This window comes from Ailuropoda melanoleuca, chromosome 10 (assembly GCF_002007445.2).
Source record: "Ailuropoda melanoleuca isolate Jingjing chromosome 10, ASM200744v2, whole genome shotgun sequence".
Taxonomy (NCBI): domain Eukaryota; kingdom Metazoa; phylum Chordata; class Mammalia; order Carnivora; family Ursidae; genus Ailuropoda; species Ailuropoda melanoleuca.
The window spans coordinates 51,332,488-51,358,251 of NC_048227.1; the positions used below are offsets into that span (position 1 = coordinate 51,332,488).

Genomic DNA, 25,764 nt, shown 5'->3' on the forward strand with positions numbered 1-25,764 from the left:
AAAGGCCCTCTACCAAGTTAAATCAGTTTCAAAGTAGTATCTGTAAAAGGCAAAATGGTTTTATCTTTTCTTCTACTAAGTCACAGTAAAATAATGAGGAAAATTAAAATAGCACAAACTATTAAACAATATAAACCAGGACCTTGACTTTTCCAGAAAATCATAGCAATTCAATGCGGTGTAATATGCAATAGGAGTTTCCTAAAAATTGTGAAAGAAGGAGGAGTTAAATCGAGATTTCTTAAAGATTTCCAAATCTAACTTTCTTAACTCTAGGAAGTCCCCATGATGAGTGGGTCAAATCTCACTGTGAACTGTCAAATAAGGCATTGCTGTCTTTAATTTCACTATTTAGTTTTAACAAATTTTGATTTAAACGAAATTTTTTGTTAAAATAAATTCCCCTGGATATATTTTGATGGTAGATTCAGCCATTTCCTTCTTCTCTGTTCAGCTGGGGAACAGAATTGCTAATTCCAGCCCTCACTTCCATTAAGCCAAAAGCAGAGGCTTTCCACTTGATTTAGCACTGCTGCTTTACTTGGTACCCAATTTTTTTTGACACTAACTCTCCCCCAGATTCACATCATCCTATGTTTTGTCACAGATGTGCGTAACATGAATTGTGCCTTATAACCAGGAATCTATGGGGATGAGAGGCAGTCTGCAGCTGTGCTTTTGTGTGTAGGTGGGATTTGAGAGGCTCCACAGGCAAGGTGTCCATGAGTACAGAGTAGACTGCAGCTAGAGTGGAGAGCTGATGTAGGGGAAGCTGGAGTAGGTGGGGGTAAGGAAGGCAGGGGCCGAGATGTAGCCTGGACCACATTTAGGGATTGGACCTCATATTATAATCAACAAAGAGACTCTGTAGGTTGTTTTTTTTTTTTTAGATTTTATTTATTTATTTGAGAGAGCAAGAACGAGAAGGAGGAAGGGGCAGAGAGAGAGGGTGAAGCATGCTCTCCACTGAGCAGGGAACCCAATGCAGGTCTCAACCCCAGGACCCTGAGATCATGACCTGAGAAGAAGAAGGCAGATGCTCAGCCAACTGAGCCACCAGGCGCCCCTTGTAGGCTTTTAAGTAGGGCCAGGGGCAGAGGGTAATGAGGTAGGTATATGACAAAAATGATTTCCTCTAGCAGGAATGATCAGAGACTGTAAGAATAATAAGGAGGCACATGAAGTAGTCTAAATGTGATGTCCTATTCTAGAGAGCCTGGAACGAGACAGACAGTAGGAATAGGGTAGAAGAAAGGCCAAGGGTCCAGAAACATCATGAAGAAACACGACCCTCACAAGGCCCTTTGCGTACAAAAAATCAAAAACCAAACCAAACCAGCAAACAAACAAAAAAAACAGTGTTTTAAGAGAATTTCCCCTTTCTTATAGAAGAAATCTATCCCAAATAGAGCATAATATTACTTAAATTATAATACAAAAGGTGCATATAGATTATTAAAAGAAGAATAAGAGAGTGACCTAGAAAGTGTCTACTGATCATGGGAACTGAGCCCTAGAGGTAGACCTGAGTCAAAGACATCTCTCTGAGATGGAAGACATGCCAAATGGCATTTCATGCACAGACACTCAAATGTCAATGCAATTATTTTGTAATCAAACACCCCCCACACACACGTGTGTGCAAATATTAGCTGTCACATCTCTCCATTGTTGCACTGCAGATGCAGTGGGGACATGGAGAATAGAAAGCCCACCTGAGATGTGGATGGTTCTCTGCCCCCAGAGTGAGCCAGAGAATGCTTATTCAAAGTTTTACTGTTACAATACATCTAATTTACTCTACCACATCTAATTCTTCCTCAGCACCCAGGTGTCTGATTGGTGCTGCAGGATTTTGCCCCTGTGAAGCCATCCCCAGGCTGTTTTGCATGCCTATCTTCTGCCTCTTTACATAGGTTATAAATTCCTTAGTAGCAGAATGTTTTCCGTACCTGGAGATTTTTATATATCTACAGGCAGGCAACCAAAAAAGTACTCTCACATTTTTAATGTAATCTTTCATTCATTCCCTTAACATTTAGTGGGTAAATATGTGGAAGACACCACACTAGGTGCTGAAGTAGGGTTGGGGTGGATATGAAATAGACACGGTTACTACTTTCAAAGAGATTATAATCCAAGAGAGGAGACACAACGTATCTAGGAGGCTGTAGAAGGTAGATTATTCTAAATAGAGAACCAAAGGGGAAATATAATCCAGTTATATTTCATGAAAAAGGTAGCATTCAATCTAGGCCTTGGAATATAGGCAGAATTTTGAAAAGTAGAGGCAATGCAGGCAGAAATAAATGTGCAAGCACAAGCATGGAGGCAGGGAAGGACAAGGGTTCAGCAAACAGTGAGCAGACTGATCTGGCTGCATCACAGGGTTCAGGCAATTTAGGACCCAATTATAGGTGACCTTGAGTAACAGCTAGGGCCATGGCAGGTCTCCATGCACTGACGTGATTGGTGGTCTTTTAAGGTTAACCTGGGAAACAGAGCAGACTGTAGAGGAAAATGTCCCAGAGTGGGGGGAAAGTAAGATACCATTGCAATCCTCCAGAGTGAGAGAACTTCTAGGACACAGGCAACGGGAGAAGAGTAAGTGGGTGGGAAGCTAGAAAAGCACAGCTGCTAGATCAAGTGTGGGTCTGGTCCTTGAGGGAGCACCCACGAGCTAAAGGGCTTTATTGACTGTCATTCCATAGCCCCACAGCAAAACTTGCAAACAGGGATGAATTTGCACTTGCTGGTAACTCCCCATGACATGTGAGGTCTCTAGGTCTCAAGGCCATTCGTTCTTTCACTGGCAGCCCCCAACTCTGATCTCCAGCCCACAGCTGGAAGGGTGGGCCAGCCCTCAGCCCATGCCACCACAGGCCTTTATCACACATCTACTACATTGGGTTTCAATTATCTTTTTACAGTTTTTTAAAATCCTTTTAAAAATTATTTATTTCTTAAAATTCCTTATTTAGATTCAATGTAGTTAACATATAGTGTATTATTAGTTTTAGGGGTAAAATTTAGTGATTGATCTGGCATATAACACCCAGTGCTCATTCCCTCAAGTGCCCTCCTTCGTGACCATCACCCAGTTACCCCATTCCCCACCCACCTCCGCCTCCAGCAACCCTCAGTTTGTTTCCTAGAGTTCAGCATCTCTTATGGTTTGTCTCACTCTCTATTTTCATCTTATTTTACTTTTCCTTCCCTTCGCTTATGTTCATCTGTTTTGTTTCTTAAAAAATATTATCATTACATTTTCATCTCCCCCAATGAATCGGTAAGCCCTCTGCGGCAAAGACTGTATCCCTAGAACTTAATACATCTCATTACTGCCCAATTTCTTTCTCTACCCACCCTATCCCGTTCATGGGCTCATTCATCTATTAATCCTGGACACCACTGTGCCCCTGCCTCAACCATATGCCAAGAAAATAAAAAGTCAGAAGCTGCAGCCTTGAGGTCCCATGACTGACCATGTCTCACAATTCCTCTCTATAATGTTGCCTTGCCTCCCCAACAAGACCATGCACATGGTTCCTTAAGGACCCACCTTTAGTATTTTAGTGCACATAATAGTTATTTAACTAAATATAACAGTTAGTAAAAACCAAAGAACAAACCCATAACACAGAGTTCTCATCTTACTGAGCAGAATCTTTTCTGAAATAATATTCATAGTTTCATTTATGAAGATGGTTTGAAAAGACCATAAAGGACCACTCTAGTAATCTCTTGATATTTCTGTAGGAGAGGGACACTAATCTCAAGTTTATACATGGCCAGAAAATATAAACAAGCCAATAAAATTTCTGAAAAGATAACCTCATTATTTGAAAGATGCATTAAAAACTTTTTTGTGGTTAATGTTCAAGGATTACATGTTTTAATGCTACATATAAAACATGAAATGAGGGGATGTCTATCCTGGTAGTCATAAAAGTACTATACTTGAGAAATCCTTGGTCCTTCTTTTCTCTGGAACTTAAAAAGTTAGGCTTTTAACATAGCAGTCACTGGTGTATTTTTGAGGCCAGAAAGAACCTTTGCAGAAACAGAGTTTTTACCTTCACCAAAAGGAAGCCAGATTGCTGGTAGTGAAAATTAAGAGGGCTTTGTGGGAGTATTTAAGGTAACAGATGTGGAGTAAAACCTGCAAGTGTTACAGTGTATCTGCAGCAAGTGATTAAATACTTTCAGATTTCAGAAGTACACACAGTCTTATGCATGCGCTGTTATTACAGAACTATATGGTGTATTGGTTATTACTGACTAGGGAAAAAGCAAGAGGACAGCAGGATGACGCATTAAAACAAGAGGGCACGCACTGTCTATAATAAACTAACAACTATAAACATGCCATAATGAGAAGTTTAAAAGGAAACCGGAATGAGGAGGTGGAATGGGGGGGGTATGGAATAGGAAGGCAATTTATTCATGATTGACATGATTAAACTATGGCAAGATAATGTCCAACTATATGAGAGTAGCCTTGACTCCTTCCACAAAAACAGGTGAAAAATATTGTCGCAATCACTAACAGATAAGGCTATTAAAAATTCTACAAACTCAAAATCGCTGATTCAACGGAACTATAAAAACAAGTTGCTATTTTCATGAATATACCCAATAGCAATGAAATGAAACTGTCATAACATATCCTCAGGCCTTCACAGTTTTGCCACTATGCAGAAAAGCTCAGTAGCTCTGTGCAGAGTCTTTGGAAATCAACTATAATAGTGCCTACAACAATTTTTCCAAAACCATTCAAAAACAATTCTGCTTTGACCTTTCTTGTCCTGAGTAATACATAGAGGTACAAAGGTGATTGAGTCATTCATTAAGTGGCTATAATATAATCATGTCTAGAATCATTCCCAAGAGCATCTCATATCAGGAGGGGACCTAAAGGTTCATCTATTACTGCAAACTGGGTGTGACAGCAAATTACAATTTGTGCATCTCTCACATGTTCAAAGAAGGGTGCCTAAATAATTCCAAAAAGCAGTGTTAACTATTTGCCATTCAGCAGACTTCTTTGAGAAATTTCTAGATATGCCCAACACATCACAGAGCAAAAAGCCTAATAAATAACATTGATAGAATCATTAAATCACCATTTGCATAACTAATAAGAGGAACAAGACAGTACCCTGTGAGCTCAGCTTTGCTCTGGAAACTGCCTCTTGAAAATTCTAATGAGAAGAATTTGCATGCTAAAAACATGCAACCACAGAAATAACAGACAAGATTTTCTTTTTATTTTTGAGAAAGGGGGCAGAAATATTTAAAATTAAACACAAAAGCCTGATCATTTAGGAACCAAAAATGCATTTATTATGGATCTATTAACCTATGAAGGAAAATTCAGTACAAGTTTGTCATTAACTACAAAAAATAAGCTTTAAAGTATAATTTCAAGATAAATCTTTAATGATCAAAATATCTCTATAAGGAGAATTGGTGCAAGCAGCCAAGGATAAAAAGGATGTCATCCATTCTTCCTCTCTAAGGTCTTTTACTTCCATAGAGAACTTTAGTTCAGACCTTCACAGATGCACGCCAGGGCTATTCACATGAGGAGTCTGCCTTGTTTCCACCACCTTAATGCTCTCGTTTCCTGTTCAGAAACCTTTACTGGCTCTCCACAAAACAAACTCTAAATTCCTTGGCCTGGCAGATATTTGGCACCAATCAATGCTTCCCAACGTATCATCCCTAGTCCTCGTCCACAGGGAAAAACTCTCCCCCACTTCACTCCAGTTCCAGTCACAATGCATCTCTCCATTTCTTCATAATCTTGGTCTTCCTGAAGTGTCCTCTCCTTTCCCTATGCCTGTCGGCCTAAATCCTATTCTCAAAGCCAGGTCAGGCGCAATGCCTTACCCAATCATCCAGGCTACCGTCTCTGCAGCTGTCATCACTCATAAAGCCCTTTGTGTACACCATCTCTTTCCTATACTCTACTGATTCTAATGTATAAATTATCATTTCAGCCATACTGTAAAACTTAAGGACATTTCTTATACCACTTCTTTATATTCTAGCAACTTGCACCCAACCCCTACCTTCATTCACCACAGAGGCCAGCAAAGCATCTTGCCAGGACAGGTGCTCAGCTAGCATCTACTGAGTCAAAGACACATAAAGGCAATGATGCATGAAAATTAAAGGTTAGGTATCCCTTCAAAATATAAGGATAATTCGAAACAAATGAGACTTCTGAGTAGCTAATTTTTTCTTTAACATTTCTAAGGATTTGGAATCTAAGCTAATGCTACCAAATTGCTTTCTTCCAGAAGATACCGTGATGCATTTGCCCTGGATTTCATGCTTTGCCAATGTGCCCCCAGAGGACCTTCTGCTCACCCCATGACAATTCACTACAAATGCTTGTTCCCTCACCTGTCTATAGGAGTGGCTCCCTGAAAGCAAAGGCAGTTGTGTTCCATTTCTGATCTCTACATGTTAGTAGCCCATATAGTGGGAACTCAGTCAATGATTGACTTAGCACCATGATTGTCTAAGTAAACACAATCAAAGAATAACCTTTACTAGGCACATAGATCTTAAGTAAACTTACTTCATTTACTTAATGTGTGATTTCAAATGAGACACGCAGCCAAAATTCTAAGGACTACATATATGTAAGTACTAACCACAAAAATGAACACACAAACATCAAGACGAATCTGATATGGACTTACGTGTGCATGTGCGTGATTTCTATACATCCTAGAACAGTTCCAGAAGAAAGCACAATTTTAGCGAGAGAAATAAGAGAATAGAGGTGTTTTTTTCTACTTTCCACTCTTCTGTATTATTGGTTTTTTCTGGTGTAAAAGCTGTTTTTATTATAGCACGGGAATAGGACCCGTGTGCAGAAAGGGCTGCACTGGGGTTGTGAGGAGCAATTGATTCTACACTTTGGAGTTGAGGAAGGTAAGGAAAAAGGGAAGTTTCCAAAAGAACTTTCATATTCTAAAGAAGATGCACAGGATCCTGGAGGCCTTTCTATTGTCAAGCTAAGGTTCTTTTTCCCTCTAGCAAAGCAGTAACATTAAGATGGGAATTTCCTAGAGAAATGGCTACTCTACCAGCTTCAAGTATTTGTCGATGGTCTGCAGGTTATAAAGAAATTTAATTTTATTTACATTCTTTCTTGTCTTTGTTCTCCACATCATTCCCCTCTGAAAAATTTTGACCCTTAAAACTTTAAGGTTGTTGAGGGTGGAAAGTCTTATCTTTTGTTAAGTTCTTCCTGCTTAATAGGGGCATAGAGATGTCCCTACCAATGGATCAACACTGGTTGGTTGAAGAATATGTAGGAGTTACCAAAGGCAGAGGCAGCCAGGCCAAGGTAGACAATCTTCTGTGTTTTTTTTTTTTTTAAGCTAGGGAACACGTGGGGCACCTGGGTGGCTCAGTTGGTTAAGCATCTGCCTTCGGCTCAGGTCGTGATCCCAGGGTCCTGGGATTGAGCCCCTCCTCGGGCTCCCTGCTCATCAGGGATCCTGCTTCTCTCTCCCCCTTTGCCCATCCCCTCTGCTCATGCACATGCCCGCCCTCTCTCCCTCTGTCTCTCTCTCTCAAATAAATACAATCTTTTAAAAAATAAAATAAAATAAACTAGGGAACACATATAACTTTCAAATTAATTCCTCCTTTGTGCAGGACCACATGAACAAAGAGCAGTCTAATGGCTGTTACAATATTTTTTTAAAAAATGAGTCATCTAGGGGTGCCTGGGTGGCTCAGTCAGTTAAAAGTCCAACTTGTGACTTCAGCCCAGGTCATGATTTCAAGGTCGTGAGATAGAGCCCCACATTGGGCTCCATGCTGGGCATGGAGCCTGCTAAAGATTCTCTCTCTCCCTCTGCCCTCCTCAACTCATGCGTGTTCTCTCTCTCTCAAATAAATAAGTAAACAAATCTTTAAAAAAAATGAGTAGTCTACCATTAGAGCAAACTAATAGAAATTTTAGATGTTAGAGCTGTACATGAAAGAAAACAGAATTAGTGAGTTTTTGGAAGTGCAATGGGAGATATTTTGTGGCTTAATTTCTGTATAACAACAGATAAATTCCTTCTGAACTTAGTATTTCCTAATTTAAATTTTTCTTTTATCTATGTGGTCAACATTCCTGACTATTTAAGGATAAAATTACCCAAAGGCGTAATTGATCCTTCCACATAATAAAAAGCGACAGTAAAACTTTTTCCTCAAGGTACAAGATTGTAATAAGAAAAGCTTCTCAGATGTTCAATAAAAAGAAGCAACTCCCCCTCCACAGTGACTTTAACTAAAATGTACTTGTTAAGTAAAGTGCTCAGTCCTCATAACAGAGGGTGGACGCTGAAAACTGTCTAGGCATCACATATCAACTCCCTCCCTTTTGTTAGAGTAAAGAGATCTGGCCTTCTCCGGGGGATTTTAAACTGTGTGACATAAGTCTCTTGGGGGCCATGATCATCTCATCTTTATACACCAAGCTGCTAAAATAATCTAGCAAATAGTAGCTTCTTGGTAAGCATTAGTTCAATGAATAACATTTCCTCATATAGTATATACGTTCGTAGAAATCAACATAGTAATATAGCTCTGCTAAGTAATGAAATAACAGTTTCTATAACCAGTAGATGACCATTTTTACTTTAAAAATATATTTAAAACATAAATGATAAAGACCACTTAGACAAAATAACTCCAAATCCAGTTTGGCTTTATATAAGGCTAGGAATCATCTCCTAAGTTACTCTAGTGCTGAGGAGCCATAAGGAAAAGGATAGAGGTGAGATGGTCACAAGATCCTAGGAGTAGAGAATCCCCAATTCTGTCCTACTTCTTTCAGGCCAGGAGGGAGATGTGCATATATCTTGGCATAGTCTAGTTTCTATATCTCAGTGACTGATCAGAAAAATAATTTTTCCTTCCAAGAATACAGACTCATCTTTGTGCCTTGCAGTAGTTCTGGAATACCCCCTCTGGGTCTCATCAGCTCACCACCTTGTAAAGATGAGAATAGAACTAGTTGCTTTTCCCACTATTCTTCCCATCTGGTAGAGTCTATCTCCCTTCTTCCCCAGATAGTCCTCCTGAGAACGAAGCTCATGGTGAGATGCCCCTTCCTCCTTTGCTTCCACCTCTTCATTTCCCTCTACTTCAGTTCCTGTCCAAAGAATCAATTTTACTATGCTAAGCTCTCGTGTTCTGTATTTTGCTATGCTGCCTTCATCTTTTTGGTCAGGAGCAATCTCCTTGGAAAAACAAAGTTATGGCTCCAACTGCAACTGAGACTATCACGATCTTCGTATAAAAGCAGTAAACCACAAGATCATTCAAATTTTTACTAGCATAGTTATTTTAAAAGGAGAAGAGCAGGAAGAAGATAGTTTTAGAAAGCTTTCCAGACACATAGACGTTTTAAATTTATTACAACCAGATAATGAATTCCAAACTGTTTTAATGCTTCCTCAACTTTGAGACCAAACCAAGTCTCACTCTCTCTCTCTCTCTCTCTCTCACACACACACACACACACACACACACACACGTTGCAAAAATGGCAATGCACCTACCTGAGGATATGGGGAAGTCCTGGATTTTGACTTTGAGCTGGAAAGCCTGGACTTGGCCCCTTTCCTGTTGTCAGTCATGGTAGGAGTGGAGCTGCTGGTGTAGGAGAAGGCTGGTTTAGAGGCTGAGATCTGATCCAGGGAGAGCTGCAACCCTTTGTATTCCGTGTCCCTGCAGGGTGAGAGGACACAGCCCCTTAATCTGCCACCACAGAAAATGGATACATGTGTTCTCTCACCAGGACTGGCAGTAATCCACAAGCAAAAGTTAGCCATATAACTGGTCACCACAAAAACCTTGATTATTTTAGAAATGCCTAACTAATGTATACAGAGGTAACTGCCCTGTACCACAGCCAAATTAAATGATATGCTCATGAAAATGTCTTCATTTTAAATACATTTTTGATCACTTTTATAAGTAGAAAATAAATCCATAATTCAGCTTCTCTGAGCTTTTGTGCCCTCATTGGTGAGGTATAGATTATAAAATCTACTCAAAAGGATTTTCTGTGTAGGGTGAACTCAACAGACAACTGACCATCTGATGCTATCTGATTATCGGCAAGAAGAATGTCAGCTGTTCCAAGATCAATCATTGTGGTAAACATTCTTAGTATTTTATGGCTAGCAAACCAATGAAACTAGGCTTATAAGTAGTTAAAAATCCCTTTTAATAGGCTAATTCAGTTACATTAGGGTACATTTTACCACCAGTTCTTTCCATCTTCAATAAATATCTGCTAAGCTCCTAATATATACCAGGTTTTGTGCTACGTGGAGGTGAAAGAATGAGTAAGGTGCCTAGAGTCCCTGCCCTTCTGCAGATTACAGTCTATTTCCAAGAAGAACCAGTGAACAAATATTAAATATCATAACTGCAGAACGTAATGTGAAGAGGATAAAGTGCATATCTTGGAGAGTTTGTTACAATGGTATGGCTTGCGGTGTTTAGGGACTGAAGATGACAGCTTGGCCCCTGCCCACAGCTATCACCTCAGCCTGCTTCAGGCAACAGAGAATCTTAACTGACTCCCCAGTTTTTGTAAGAGGATCTCAACCCTTCCCACTGGCAACCAAAATAAAATGTTTCATAGTCTTCTTTATGGGGACTCATGGGAGAATTTCCTTTCAGTTTCCAGAACTAGTTGGGCTGCTCCTGGGTAATTGATTTCTTTTTATCTCACAGACACAGTGAATCATATAACTCATCATGTTTCCCCCATTCCACTGGAAGTCAAAAAGCCCTGAGCCCCAAATCTGATTTGTAACCACCTCTAACAAGTGTACAAGTCCTCAGGGCAGGCATTTTGTGCAACAAACTTCACTGGCTTCTTCTTTTTTTTTCTTATTTTATTTTTCCTTTTCTCTAATGGGTTCACCTTTCTAAAAAAATTTACATGCATTTTTAATACTCTTTGGATTAAGGTAGGTATATAAAATGTAATAAACTAATAAAGTTAGATATGTTAAAGAGATGGGTAGATTTCCAGGGATCAGCAAATATTCATTTACCTTCTCTTCCTTTTCCCTATTTGTTCTTCTACAGAGAGATCAGGCAAAGGCAAAAGGATAATTCAGGCAAGGAGTCCCTCAAGTGATGAAGGATAGAAATCAGCTAAAACAGGTTCAATAATATCACCGCCACAAACTACAGTTCAGCGGTATATGTTAGCGAATTTCAATGACTTTATATCAAATAGTCCACCTACTCAGTGCAAGTAAAAAAAATTATCCTATGTAAGCAACAAAAATTTAGAAGGTGGGCATGCAATTTGTCTTCCAGGCTTGGGAAGCTGAATCATATGACTGGTCTGCTTTACTACTCTAATCATCTCCCAAGGAGAACACACAATACAGACTCGTTGCACTCCTTGGTCAGAAATTCAGTGCCCTCCAAAATTTGGTTCCCACCCATTTTTCTGACAGTATCTGAAAATTTTCCTTTGTCAGCCCCTCACTTCACCCAAAATAGTTCTCCCCAAACTAACCTTATAATTTCCTCTCTTTCTCCTCCAACAGATACCTATAGAACTCCTCTAATAACTACCTTAAATCCTACTTGCCTCTGAAGCCCTTCCCAACTGCTAACCCCATTCATTCCTTCAGAACATGTTTTCTGAGTGTCTCCATGGAGGCCCTGGGGAGACATCAATGAACAGAAGGACTAAGCTGTTGTGCTCATGAAGAAGACATAAGGGCCAACCTTATTTTTCACGTGATAATGTCCAATCTTTCCTAGGGTTTCTAAGTTCCTAGAGGGCAAGTGTCAAGAGACATTCTGTTATGTCCCAATGGCAACTGCATAATATTTCACACATTTGGAAGAGGAAGAAGATAAAGATGGAACTCAGAAAGGACTGTTTTCCTCAGTGACTATTAATAACCAGCAGGCCAGCAGTATTTCTCTGTTGGAAAAGACCTTTCTGGGCTGTGAGTCCCTGACCTGCCTGCCCTGAGATCATGTGCATGTGACGTTCTGACAGGAGGTAGAGCTCCCATGCTTAGGCATTCCTGTGTCAAATGCGCACTGGGTGTTATACGCAAATAATGAATCATGGAACACTACATCAAAAACTAAGGATGTACTCTATGGTGACTAGCACAACATAATAAAAATTATTAAACAAAACAAGGCAAAACAAAAAAACAAAACAAATGGGTACAGGTATATCCATTCAGTCCCTGCCCAACAGGACCTAGACTGATAGCAAAAATCCTGCACCCCTAAAAATACGGCCACATAATTTTTAAAACACACTCTTAACGCAACATTTTAGCACAGAGACTTCATGGCAATAAGTAGAGCATAAACAAGGATTCATTTCTCTCGTGTACACCATCAGACCCCCAGAGTATGCATCTCAACTACTGAAGAAGTCTTCCCAAAGTTTTTGCATAGTTTCCAATGATAGAAATACTCCAAAAAGGCTTAAATAAAAATTCAAAACCAATAAATGATTTGAAATTCTACATAGTCACATGAAAATGCTAATAAATTTAAGAAGAGTTACACAAATACTTTTGATAAATAAAAATATTAATATTTTGGTGCACACCTAAAAAGACCAGAAAGAATTCACCAAATAGCAAAAGATCATGAGGTCGGGTAGACCATGGTTTGAGCCACTTACTGTGTAAAAACCCATCTAGACCGAAATTCCTCTTTATAACTCATAGCGATGGATGTGCTAAGGTTTAGAAAACTGTTATACGAAAAACTCATAGCACAGTGCCTAGAACATAGTAAATGCTCAATAAATACTAAGTATTATTTCTTTACTTTCACACTTTGTGGTGATTTTTGGCACCTGATTTCCCCAAAACAATAGTTCCACTTTGGAAGTGACTGTAATACATTTTATTACAAACACCTCCTTACGCTGTATTTCTTTCCTCTGTACCGCTAACTCATATTAATTTGCTCTGTTGCTTCTTAGTCTCTAAACTCTATTGCAGTGTGGCCAAAATACTTATTAAGGTAAGCTCTTCATTGCTAAGTAAGCAAATGGAGACTTTAGAGCAGCACAGACTTGACACGCTGAGAGGAGCTCAGCCTCCCTATTCCTCTAACAACTCAAAGATGTGTTAAGATGAAAAGCACAATAAAAAAATACCCACTTAAAGACATTTCAAGTACAGTTGATGTACTGCCAAGAGAAGCTCTGAATGACAGATTCACTAAGAACAAAGCGTTTGTTTTACTTTTAGAATTCTATTAAATTGGAGCATTTCATTTGTATAGATTAAAGGTCTGGATGCTGATGGGAATCACATTATGAGTTCCATTTCCCTCCTCCAAACTTAGACACTCCCTCCCTTCTCTGCAGTAAGGCACATTCTGGCATCTCTCTCTCTCTCTCTCTCACACACACACGCACACATACACACAAAACATCCTCAAAGTTAGGTATATGCCTAGAAAAGATGTTCAGTGTTCCCCTGTGGAGCGGGACAAAATAAAATACTTGGGTGTACAGCCCTTGGACTCTGAAATGAGTATAGTGAGGAATTTGACTTAGCTGACTTTAGTTAAGCAGGGACAGGACACAGCCCTACTCCACTTCTAAAGCTTTCCTGAAAAGTGCCACATAGACCATCTTCAGGACCCCACAGGCTCCCTCACTAGGGCAGCTCACACTGGTCTCCCATATACAATCCACATATCAAAACAGGAACTGGGGGGCGCCTGGGTGGCACAGCGGTTAAGCTTCTGCCTTCAGCTCAGGGCGTGATCCCGGCGTTGTGGGATCGAGCCCCACATCAGGCTCCTCTGCTATGAGCCTGCCTCTTCCTCTCCAACTCCCCCTGCTTGTGTTCCCTCTCTCTCTGGCTGTCTTTATCTCTGTCGAATAAATAAATAAAATATTAAAAAAAAAAAACAGGAACTGGGGCATATGCCCTTTGGCATATTTTTCAAAATGGCTATCAGTATCAATTTACATTTGTCTGGGGTTTTTTTCTCCTGTGAGTGACTTGTATGAGAGCTGCAGACATCCTCAGGTACCTTGGCTCCGAAAGCAATGTGAAATGGATAATTTGCAATCATAGGACCTGCAGCTTGTCAATCTCACTCGTATTTGCACAGACCAAAGTAATCCTCTTATTCCATTATGGACAGTCAGAAATCATTCAATTTGCAGAGTTAACCATCTGAGTCTACTCTAAACTTTATAATAGTCATGTACATATTTGGAATTACTCAAATTCCAATAGAATAAAAGGGGCCATTTTTGCATCGTTGGCCTCCTCGGCCTTCCCTTCAGCAATATGCCACGACCACTCACGAGGTAAGTGCCAATTTGCCATATGGGAACCTCAGTGCAATACCCCTGCAAGGCAAACAAGAGGTATCTTCACCACTAAAAGGTACTTTTAGCTTCAGAGAAAGGCATTAAGATAATTTCTATCATTTTGACGGGGAGACTGGTGTCCGTAATGCCAACAGCAGCCCTACTGTATTTACAACCTTCAAGTGAGTTCGAATGATTGTACAGATAAGCAGTCAGCAGTATTTTTTCAGTTCATGTTGAGGCAAGATTCTTCGCAAGAAACTGTCCTCTTCAACTCTGCCATATCCTATCCTGCTTCTACTTTGGACAAGTGACTTTTTGCTTCTGTCATGCCAGTTTCGAAGGTGGCCATTCTGAAGTGTCTTTGCTGGCTTTACGTTATGTGGCAATTCTTAAAAGATGTTGCCAGATTTCCCAATTGAGCTATTTAAAAAAAAAAAAAAAACAGCTGAAGGTGATCAAATTACGGAGGAAAACGTGGAAACAGAGACATACAATTGATTTGGCTCCAAAGGCGCTGACTGCAATAAGTGGAGGATTGCATTAAACTGTGATCGGATTAAGTAGGAACGACTGCGTCTTACACTAAACTTTTTAATTGGATTCTCGAATCACTGTCACATGAAGTGCATGACCTTCTTTATATTCTGGCAGCGTTACCGCCTGGCCACTGGGTAAACTCTGCAGCAGAGAGACCTAGTTTATGTTTCATTTTCAGGCTCCCATGGAGCCCAGCAGAGATAGCTGATAAGGAGGATTCCATACTGTGAGAGGCTCACAAACGAAGGCATCTGCTGGGAAATTAGGCTAAGGCACCCTTAGAAATATAATAGTCTCATACTAATAAGTGGATTTGTGTTTGCTCCTTGTGGTTTTCTCCATTTGCTTTGGTGATTTCAGTAGTTCCCCAAAAGTCTTTGGTTTTACATAAACACTGCCTCTGCCTAGAAACATCTTTCTCCTCTATTTTGTAGGTTTCATCCAACATGCTATGGAGTGGATGGCATGACAAGGGGGAGGGATGGCGTAGGCACAAAGTTTACCAACACACTGTAATTTCAAGAAGGAAGGAGAGGGGTATGGGGTGTAAACAATAGGCAAACAATAAATAAAAAGGAGGTCAAAAACCGTAATATTTTGGTAAGATGTAGCAAAGTCAACCAAACTCACAACAGGGATTATGTAATACCTTTGCACAAACCCATGACACAAGTTGAAATATAGCTAAGTGCAGACCGGCCACAATAGACATCTGAGTTTGTTTCTTTACCCACACGGGCCACAGTGATTTCTGCTCCCTTGCCTCAGCTGCTACGCTGGCCATTCTTATATATAATAAATGGACTACTGTTAAAAGAGTAAACTATCAGTGTTCATCAAGTGTCTTAAGAATATTCATTCCTTAAATCCAGTAATTCCACTTCTAGTAATATATCTTATAAAAATAGTCAGCGATAAGTATCAAAAGTCTATATACAAAGGTACTTAGCAAATCTCTTATATTTAATTGTAAATAAATAAATAAAAACCTACAATAGAACCATTACTTAATTATGGTATACCCATGTGATAAAGTATTATGCTGTCATTATTTTTTTTTACTCTAATGATGTGAAGAATACTATTGATAAAGTGAAAATTTATATCTTTTTAAATTAACATGTACCATATATGCATGTATTTGCACATACATGTAGTGGGAAGTAAAAAATTAAAATGTTAACAGTGACAATCTGGAAAATAGATTAAAGATGTTCTTTATCTTCTCTTTATATCTCTCTATATTATCTTAATTCTTTCTATAATAAACATATATGACTTTCATAATCAGAAAAATAATTCATGAAAAAGAAACTCTAATTGAGGCAAACTTCGGGTACTCCCACCTAATATTGAAATGGTTCTCCAACTTCTCTTCTTTGTATTTCCAGGATTTCTTCTTTGTGAATAATATTAAATTATGGAAGAGACAACAGCACTAAACTTCTTTTCCCATAGGTTCAACTTCTCATGAACACCATTTATAATTTTAAAATGTCCAAATGTCCATATGCTCTCTCGGTGCCTATACATTTCACTTACTTTCTGATCTATTTTCCACCCTTCCTACCTCACAGAATTATCTGTCTCTGAAGACCTTCATGTGACCTCCATGACTCTATGTTTCCTTCTTTGGAGAATATAACTTAAATTATTACTTATAATTGAAAAAAAAAGAAAGTCTTGCCATGTAGCTTCTCACAACAGTTCAGCTTCCTGTGAGTTATAGATGGCATATTTATCATTGTTTAAATAGAGTAAACCCTACTTTGTGTGCCACATTTTTTGTTCTGAAAAACTTAATTTTTTATGCTCAGAAATTGACTCTATATCTATAGCTAGTAAAGTTTAGGTGTATTTGTAAATCCTACAGATCTAAGTTCCAAATTCTATTGATCTTATTGCTTTTTTGTTTCTTATTTTCTCAAAGTTGGGCCAGGGATGGGGGGCGGTTAGGGAGCTATTGGTCTTTAAAAGTTAGATCCAAGCAAATTAAATGAAAAATGTGCTGCTTCTTTTACCAAAGGCATAAATTTAAAAATGTCAATCTCCTTTTCGACAATCAAGACTGCTAATATAGGCCTCTTCTAGGAGGAAAAAAAAAAGTCCAAATATAAAGAAAGAAAAAATGATACTAATATCAACCGAGTTTTTCTTACTTCTAAAAATGTTCACAAACAGAAAATAAAATGCCAGAAAATTTCAGGCCCCTGCCTTCCATGTCTTTCCATTCTTTCTCACCTCCCCACCCTCTGTGTCCATCCCTCACACCTTCACTGTCATTTTATTAAGCTGACGTTTTTCAAATGTATGTTCCCTTCAGAAGTTTGCCAATACCTAAGATAGATAAGTAATGGGGGAACCCATCACCTAACACCTTATGTTTGGTTAAGGTTCTATTCTCCACAGGAATAGCTTTCTCACCCAGTTCTGATACTTACCAAGCTTCTTCCTAAACCCTAAAACTAACCCCCTGGCAGAGAGGGTGAAAAGAGCATAGCTCCTATTTTCAACTTCACACAAACTCCTGGAACAGAAAAATTACTTGTAATCACAAAGAAATAATCTTCCCCCAACATTGGGAAATTTGCATTCTATACTCAAGACCAGAGGGTCCCAAACTCCCCACAGTTTGGGGAGAGACCCCATGACGCTAAACCTCATGGCACCTTTGAAAGCTCTACCCTTTTCTACACAACACAAAGGCACTGGCATTTCTGCAGATAATAGAAAAGGCTTTGAACTCCCCAGGAAAAGACACAGCAAAAATGATGGCATGATGCAATGTTTTCAAATGCACAAATCTTCATTTGTTTAACTTAAATATTTTAAAATATGTCCTATAGCATTTATTCTTGATTAAACCTCTTCTAGATAGTTAATCATTAACGGTTTCTTTACAGTTGCTGTGCAAACAGTTCATTCATACCTATGACATATCAAATCTCACAGACGTGTTCTTTAATTGGATTCATTTATTTCTAATCTCTCTAAGCCCTTACTACCATAATGCTTGACTAAATATACATTAAACTCTATTATTTAAAAGGCTAAAATAAATTTGAGGGGTATTTTATGAATAAAAATTCACAATTCAACAAATGTTCTGCCATTATTATTATTATTATTATTATTTTTATTATATGCCTTGCTGTTGAGGCACACTTAAAATTGCCTGATAGATAGGTTGTGTTTAAACGACTCTAAGCAGGGATGGCTGGGTGGCTCAGTTGGTNTTTATTATATGCCTTGCTGTTGAGGCATACTTAAAATTGCCTGATAGATAGGTTGTGTTTAAACGACTCTAAGCAGGGATGGCTGGGTGGCTCAGTTGGTTGAGCAGCCTACTCTTGACTTCAGCTCAGGTCATGATTTCAGGGTCCAAGTCCAGCCCCAGGAGGAGCCCTGTGAGGGACTCCATGCCTAGCAGGCAGTCTGCCTGAGGATTCTGTCTCCCTCCCTCCACCCCTCCCCCTTCTTGTGCAGTCTGTCTCTCTCTTTCTCTCTCTAAAATAAACAATCTTAAAAAAAATATCAACTTTAAACAAAATAAGTGTTCAAACAAAAAAAGTTCTGAATTATCTCTAGAGATTTTGGATCGCCCACAAAATGCCCAAATTTTCATCACCTTCATATCTGGAGTCAGAGAGCTTATATAATACTACACAGACTATGTAATTATCAGTAGAGTTCATTATCAGAGATACAACAGGCAGCTGCCTGCATTTATGACTTGCAGGGCTTGAAAAGTTTCCTTGGCCCCCACAAAGATGTCTCAGGAATGGTCTACTGGTTTATGCTTAAAATCTACTGTTAGATATTTATTTCTTTGGCTTTAGACAGATGGCTCAGAAAAGGTTAACAGAGTAAGTCTCATGAACTCTATTGATAATTACATAGTCTGTGTAGTATTATATAAGCTCTGTTATTTTTCATTGGTTCAGTTTATCAGCTACTTTCTTTAGAACAGTGGTTCTCAAACTTCATGCATCAGAAGCCCTTGAAGCGTTTATTAAAACACAGCTTGCTGAGCCCCACCCCTTAGAGTTTCTTCTTTGTAGGTCTAGAGTGGAGCTCACAATATGCATTTTTAACAAGCTCCTGGGAGGTGATGATGCTGCCAGTCAGGGACCACACTTTGAAAACTGGACCAGTTGTTATCTGGGATAAGAAAAACTAAAGAAATCAGATGAAAGGGTACCACAGAGTAGATGGAAAACCACTGTAAAGGGAGGGGACATTCCAAAGACAAACTTCACACTTTCCCCAGGGCCCAGCCTCACTGCATAGCTCACCAGATTATTCCCATCCTGATCTCTGTTTGCTTCCTTTCAGCCTCCTCTGGGGACACTGCCTGCTCCTGCAGATCCCACAGCCCTGGAGAGCTACAGGGCTCCGACTTCAGGCTGCATCTCAATTACCCTTCACTCTCCGGGGATCTCATGCACTCTGCTCGCTTTAATTTCTATACATTGATGACCCCTCATCTCCAGCCCAGACCTCCCCACTCCATGACACCCACATCCAACTGCCTGCCTGATATTATCACTCAAATGAATGATGGCATCTCAAACTAAATATGCCCACACACAGCCCTTGAGTGCTACCCCTACCTACAAATCCGCCCTTCCCACCATTCACCCAGGCTGCTCAGGCTAAAACTTCAATGCTGACCTTGATTCCCCATTTTTTCACAGTTTGTCTAGTCTATCTGCAAACCCCATCTGTCTACGTTCACAGTTTGTCTAGTCTATCTGCAAACCCCATCTGTCTACGTTCAACACATCCAGCATCAGACCCTCCATCACTACCTCCTCACTCTTTCAAGCCATCATCTTCCCTCACCTAGGCAATTGCGGTCATCTCATAACTCCCCGCCTCTACCCTCCACCTTTCCCAAAGCCTATTTTCCACACCAGCCAGATGACCTTTTCATACCTTAAATTAGTTCATGCCATGCCTCTGCTCAAAACTCCAGTGACTTCCCAATGCTTTCAAGACCCAACACGGTCTGACCCTGCCTATTCTAGCATCAACTTCTTATGCCCCTTCCCTCCCCTTTCTTTCTCTGTTCCAGCTACAGTGACCTTCTCATTCATGGACTCACCTAGTTGGTTTCTACCCCAGGTTTTTGCATTTGCTTCCCACTGCTGGGAAGCTCTTGCTGGTCTCAGCTTGTCTGCTTCCCTCCCTTCATTCAGGAGTCTTCAGAGAGGCCTTCCCTGACCACTCCCATCTCTTTTCCTGCTTAATTTTTTCCTTTCATTTTCTGACATTGTAGGACATATTTATTTGTTTATAAGTACTATCTGTTTCTACCCACTAAAATTCACCCACCATGAGGGTAGGGATGTTGTCTCTCTTGGTCACACCACAACCCTCCCTCCTACAGACCCTGGCACCCATAAGGCACTGGGGAAAGACTTCTGAGTGAATGCAAGAACCATCCCATTTGCTGAAGGAAGGACTACACTCTACAACACTTCTTACCATCCTCTTAATTATAGCAACAAAAATTAAGCTAATTCTAATGATAGAGATTTGTTTATAATGAAGGTCCTGTTGAGTCAACTGGGAAGAGACACAAATGGAAGAGAGATGATAATGTAGTGTATCTAAATATTTTCCCCTGATTTTCAATTAGCCCTCACAATAAAATGTTACCCTGCATTTTGTTATTTCTTTAACTGCTTTAATTGGAGGAATGAAATTGACACTCACTCTGCCCTCTGCTTTGTGGGCTTCATTCTTCCAGCATTCCTGAGCTGGAACCCTGCAGGCTTCCATTACCCAAATCCAGCACAGCAAATGCTTCACTTTGCCAGGACTATAGTAAGATTTCAACAGCTGATAGAAATGCTATGACTTTCAACAGTGTTAGTCTCTGAACGGTTTCTAAAAATTAAAACAAAAAACCTTGCGTTGCATTTGGTTCATTGCAAAAAAAAAAAAAAAAAAAAAAAAAAAAGATGCTCTTTTCCTGTCGTATATTTGGACACCAATATCAATTAATGGGAGTGTTGAAAGAAGTAAATCTCATGGGTTCTTACCTTCAGCCACCAGAACACATTATAGCCATCCCAAGTGCAGAGAGTAAAATGAATGACTGGGGAGCAGGAGCAAGCTACAAACCCCTAAAAATGCTCAGAACCGGGAATTCTATTTTTGTAATGGTTTTCAGTAGGAGGAGGCAAGAGACAGCACACTCTCAGGTTGCATTACCAGAAATGTTGCTATTCTCAGAGAGATGTAAAAAGTGGCAAGGGACTTGGGTTTAAAAGTACAAACATAGAGAGAATCCCACCTTAATGGGTACCATTATGACATCCAGTTCAATATAATGAGGCTATCTCCACGATCTGGCCAGCAGCCCATATTAGCACGGCTTTACTGATGTGGATACAACAAATTCTGTTTGAACAAGAAATCCCCAGAAAAGACAGAGAGAGAGAGAGAGAGTTCCTTTCACAGGCTCTATCCATTTAACGATCAATCAAAGGGGAAAATATCCTTCCAGTAAAGACAGCAATGCCCATTTGAATCCTGACAAAATATTAGATGTTCCAAATAAAATAGTGTTCTATGGGTATGGATTGCTGTTCTGTAAAAATGTCATAACTGCTGATGCCTAAATTGGTGATGGGGAGATGGGGTCGGGCCCAGGGCTTAAGCACATTGCGTGGCAGCTGACTGGGTTCTAAGTACACCAAAACTTCTGTGAAGCTATTAGGTCACTTTGTGGAGACCCCGTATTGAACTCTTTGGGTAAACTGTCCAGACTTTTGCAAAATCTCTTTGAAATGCCATATTACTTCCCAAATATTAGGCCGAATCATATGAAATTGCCAATATTGGATGGCCTCAATGTACAGAAATGGCAATTACATATGGTTCACCCTAGTACAATGTTACCAACTTAAGGACAGCATGCCAAAGAGGCAATCAGGTGGGCCCTGGAGTCCTGTCTCTGGGTTGGCATGTCCACTCATTAGCTATGTTGTGTTGGCTAAGTTACTTGAATTCTCTGAGCCTCTAGCACAAAGTAGCAGCCTCTCCAATGTAAGCCCTTCTTACTCCCCAACCTTTCTAAGTATGGCAACAAACAGAGCACCTTCCCATCCCTCCCTCACTTGCAGCTGACAATCCCAGTCTTTCCAGGGCAGGGCAGCAATGCCTGGGAACTAACCCTTAAAAAAGAAAAGTTAAAAATATTACAAAGACCTAAAATAATTAGAAACTTTTTTTAATGTAATAAATCTGCAAAGGCTATTTTGACTCTAATGTGATTCTTCCGTTTAAAACTCACTAAGATTCCTAATCCTGTTAGAAGTCAACCCCACGAAATACTGAAAAACTCCGTTCAAAGGAGAACAAAAAGCAGCTCAATTTCATTCCAACAAGACAAAAATCAACTTGGCACACACAACTGCTCTCTCTGGCTGACATAACGAGATACATAGGACCCGCCTTGGGCAACAGCGTTTTTTATCAGAGTTAAGATGGACTCCTTACCCTGCAGCCAGTTACTCTGCTGCCAATCATGATCTCTCTCTCTCTCTCTCTCTCTCACACACACACACACATACATGTACAGCCCTCCCCAGGGGCTCAGTCCCACTCACTGCCTCCACTCCCTCCTCACCATCTAACCAAGGGGAGTCTGACCACACCTGCAAGCTTATTCCCCAGGGGTGACCTTAACAGTGCCAAAGCACTTTGGGCTTTCTTCTACTCGTGGCTGGAAGTGCTTCCCTCCACGAAGGAATCTGTCGTCAACAAGCCTATAGGGAAATCAAGCTGGGATGGAGCTCATGCTTGTGCTTATTTCTTTTTCCAGCAGGTACCATCTCATTCATTTCGATATCCCCAGAACTTGGCACAGTGCCAGACACATAACAGGTGCTCAAGAAAACATTTATGAATGCTTAAAGGCCTACCAGTCCTAATCATCTCAAGTAGGATCTAACAATCCATTCCAGATGGATCAGCTTGATTGGTGATTTCTCATTCTCGGGCAACACTCTGCCTTCCTAAGACTCATGCTTTCCCTCCTTCAGCCCAAAGACTCACAGACACTTATTTTGTGTTTACTGGCAAGCCAAAAATTATTTTTTTTTGATTTCACTAAAGTAACCACCCTAAAAATTCACATTTACTCAATGTTACTTTGTGTCAGGCACAGGGCCAAGAACCTCACACATGATCTCATTTAATATTCACAATGACTCTATGAAATAGATATTATTATTATTACCCACATTTTACAGATTAAAAAAATAGCAAGACAACAAAGTTAAGCAATTTGCTCGCAGTCACAGAAATAGCCAATAGCAGCACTGGAGTTTGAATAGGCAATAGTCGCATAACCCAAGTTCTTAATTAGCTGCGTTGCATGATAAAGTCGTGATATCTCATTTCATAATACGTTTTGTAAGTACCTTGTAATGCATCCCTATAGTTATCAGGGTTGAAGCATCTAACTAAAAAGCCTGGGGGTTAGACGGCATCATATTCTAACAGCATTATGATTATGATGTCAAACATGGCACGAAAGAATCAGGTTCTTTGCACCTCCCTCTCCTCCAACCTGCTGATGTTCATTGTCCTAGTGTATACCTCACATTTGCTTTCTACAAATAATTTTAAAAATACAACGATTATACATGTGGCAATACTGTGTATTCATTTCAATACGAGTCTACATTCCATTCAGAATACTGACATCCCTTAAAACTTTAAAAAGTGTGTTCTTTGCCTAGATGCTAATATATATATATATATATATGACATTTATATATGCTAGGTGCATATATATGAATGTATATATTACTAAGGCTGGGTGAACATGTTCAAGATATATGCCAGTACTAATTTGAGAAAGGTAAGAGGCTTAGAGAAAATAGTTTCCAATCCTGATGAAACATGTTCAGTTCCAACAAAAAAGTTCACGGTAAAAAGGTAAGAGAAGGAAAGAAAACGTAACTCAGGTAAGAACAATGAGGCAAGTACTGAATCTAATTTGAAGAGTAATACTAATTGTGCTATAATATTCATGGAAAAAGAACAAGACAGATGTGCATATGTCACCATTCCATCTCAAAAGACCCTACCTCTGCTTTGACCCCTACATTCTACTCCCTCCCTAATAGCTCCACCATTTAAGCTTCTCTGAATTCTGTGCTCTCAACAAATAGCCCAGGTGGACCATATCGTTTCAAACTGTGCCAATCTGAGTTCTTAAATATTTAAATGGAACTCTTCTACTTTTCCAACTAAATTGTAAACTACTCAAGAGATGCCAAGACTGCTTCATGTATTCATACAATAAATCACCGCATTCTGCCATACTCTCTGAAACACTTGATTGAGCCATACCCAGTCCATACAGAGTAAAGGGAAATATACAAAAGGTTCCACTGGACACCATAAAAAATGCCAGTACTACATGTTTTATTCACTTTAAATTTTAATTACTGACATTGGAAAGTTGAGAAAACATTGGTTCCAAACTAAATTAACTTTAGAAATTTGATAAAAGCTTGGTTTCCTAGAACCTTCTTTTGCCCTGTAAAGCACCATGTAACGCACCTTTCACTTTGCCTGGGACAAATAAGGTACTCAATAAATTTTGGCTTCCTTCCCTCCCAGCACAAAGCTCAGCTCCCTGTAGAGTACACAATGACCGCAATGAAAAACAGGGTGAGCTTAACCAAACTGTAGAAACCACCACCCACAAAGAGCTCAATACTTGGAGATGTGTGTGTTGAGGAACTTGCGTGGGGGGAGAAGATAAACACTTAAATTTGTGAATTTGAAGAGTTAGCAATTCAAGTTAAAAAGGAACTACACCTCTCTTTTCAAACTATTTCAGCTGACATCACATAATTGGCAAGAGCTGATAACAGTTATTTTGAACACGTGCTTTCTGCCAGGTTCTGTGCTATATATATATATATATATATATATATACATTATCTCATTTAATCCTCTTCAATTCTTAAAAGGTGGGTAAAAATATCCCCATTGCACAGATGGGGAAACAGAGGCTCACAGAAGTAGAGCTGAGCTCAAAGTCTCATAGCTATAATGCAGTAAAGCATATTCAAACCCAGATCCATCTGACACCAAAGCCCATGCCTCTCCCTTGCAGGTTGCTTCAAATGATACTGTGGGTTTTTATAAAAACAAAATCACAATCCAACTGCAATATAACTTCCCAGAGTAAAAGTCACAGATGGTAAACAGATGGCCCAGACTCAGACCCTAAACGTTGTCAATGCCCTATAAAAGTAAGTCCTCTTTTCATCCCCTTTAGCCCTGCCATCACCATGGACCACATTTCTCACCCCTGCCAGATCCCTAGACCTCAGAATGCCTGAGGCAGGGGAAAGGAAGTGGCGAGGTTACCCCTTCAGACAAGACAGAATGAAGTTCCTCTACCAATAAGCACTCAGGCATTTCCAGATTTTATCCAAACTCTAACCAATCCTTTTTGCAGGACTACAGAGGCATAGACATCAGCACTTCAACCCAGATGAATTTTCTTTTTTTTTTTTTTTAAAGATTTTATTTATTTATTCAACAGAGATAGAGACAGCCAGGGAGAGAGGGAACACAAGCAGGGGGGAGTGGGAGAGGAAGAAGCAGGCTCATAGCAGAGGAGCCTGAATGTGGGGCTCGATCCCGTAACGCCGGGATCACGCCCTGAGCCGAAGGCAGACGCTTAACCGCTGTGCCACCCAGGTGCCCCAACCCAGATGAATTTTCTATCCCTACCTGCTCACCTGGAAAGATGCCACAAGCCAATGAGAACAGACGACAGACAGGAAAGCATTGGATAGGTGAAA

The 25,764-nt window shown here is 39.8% G+C and overlaps 1 protein-coding gene across 1 annotated transcript in view; it reads right to left on the reverse strand.

The window, feature by feature from the left end:
• SIM1 (SIM bHLH transcription factor 1) overlaps nt 1-25,764 on the reverse strand; it is a 64,292-nt gene that overhangs the window by 15,728 nt on the left and 22,800 nt on the right. Inside the window, exon 9 of the mRNA XM_002921970.2 lies at nt 9,588-9,756. Coding sequence (XP_002922016.1) covers nt 9,588-9,756 — 169 coding nt within the window. The remainder of the gene's footprint in view (nt 1-9,587; nt 9,757-25,764) is intronic.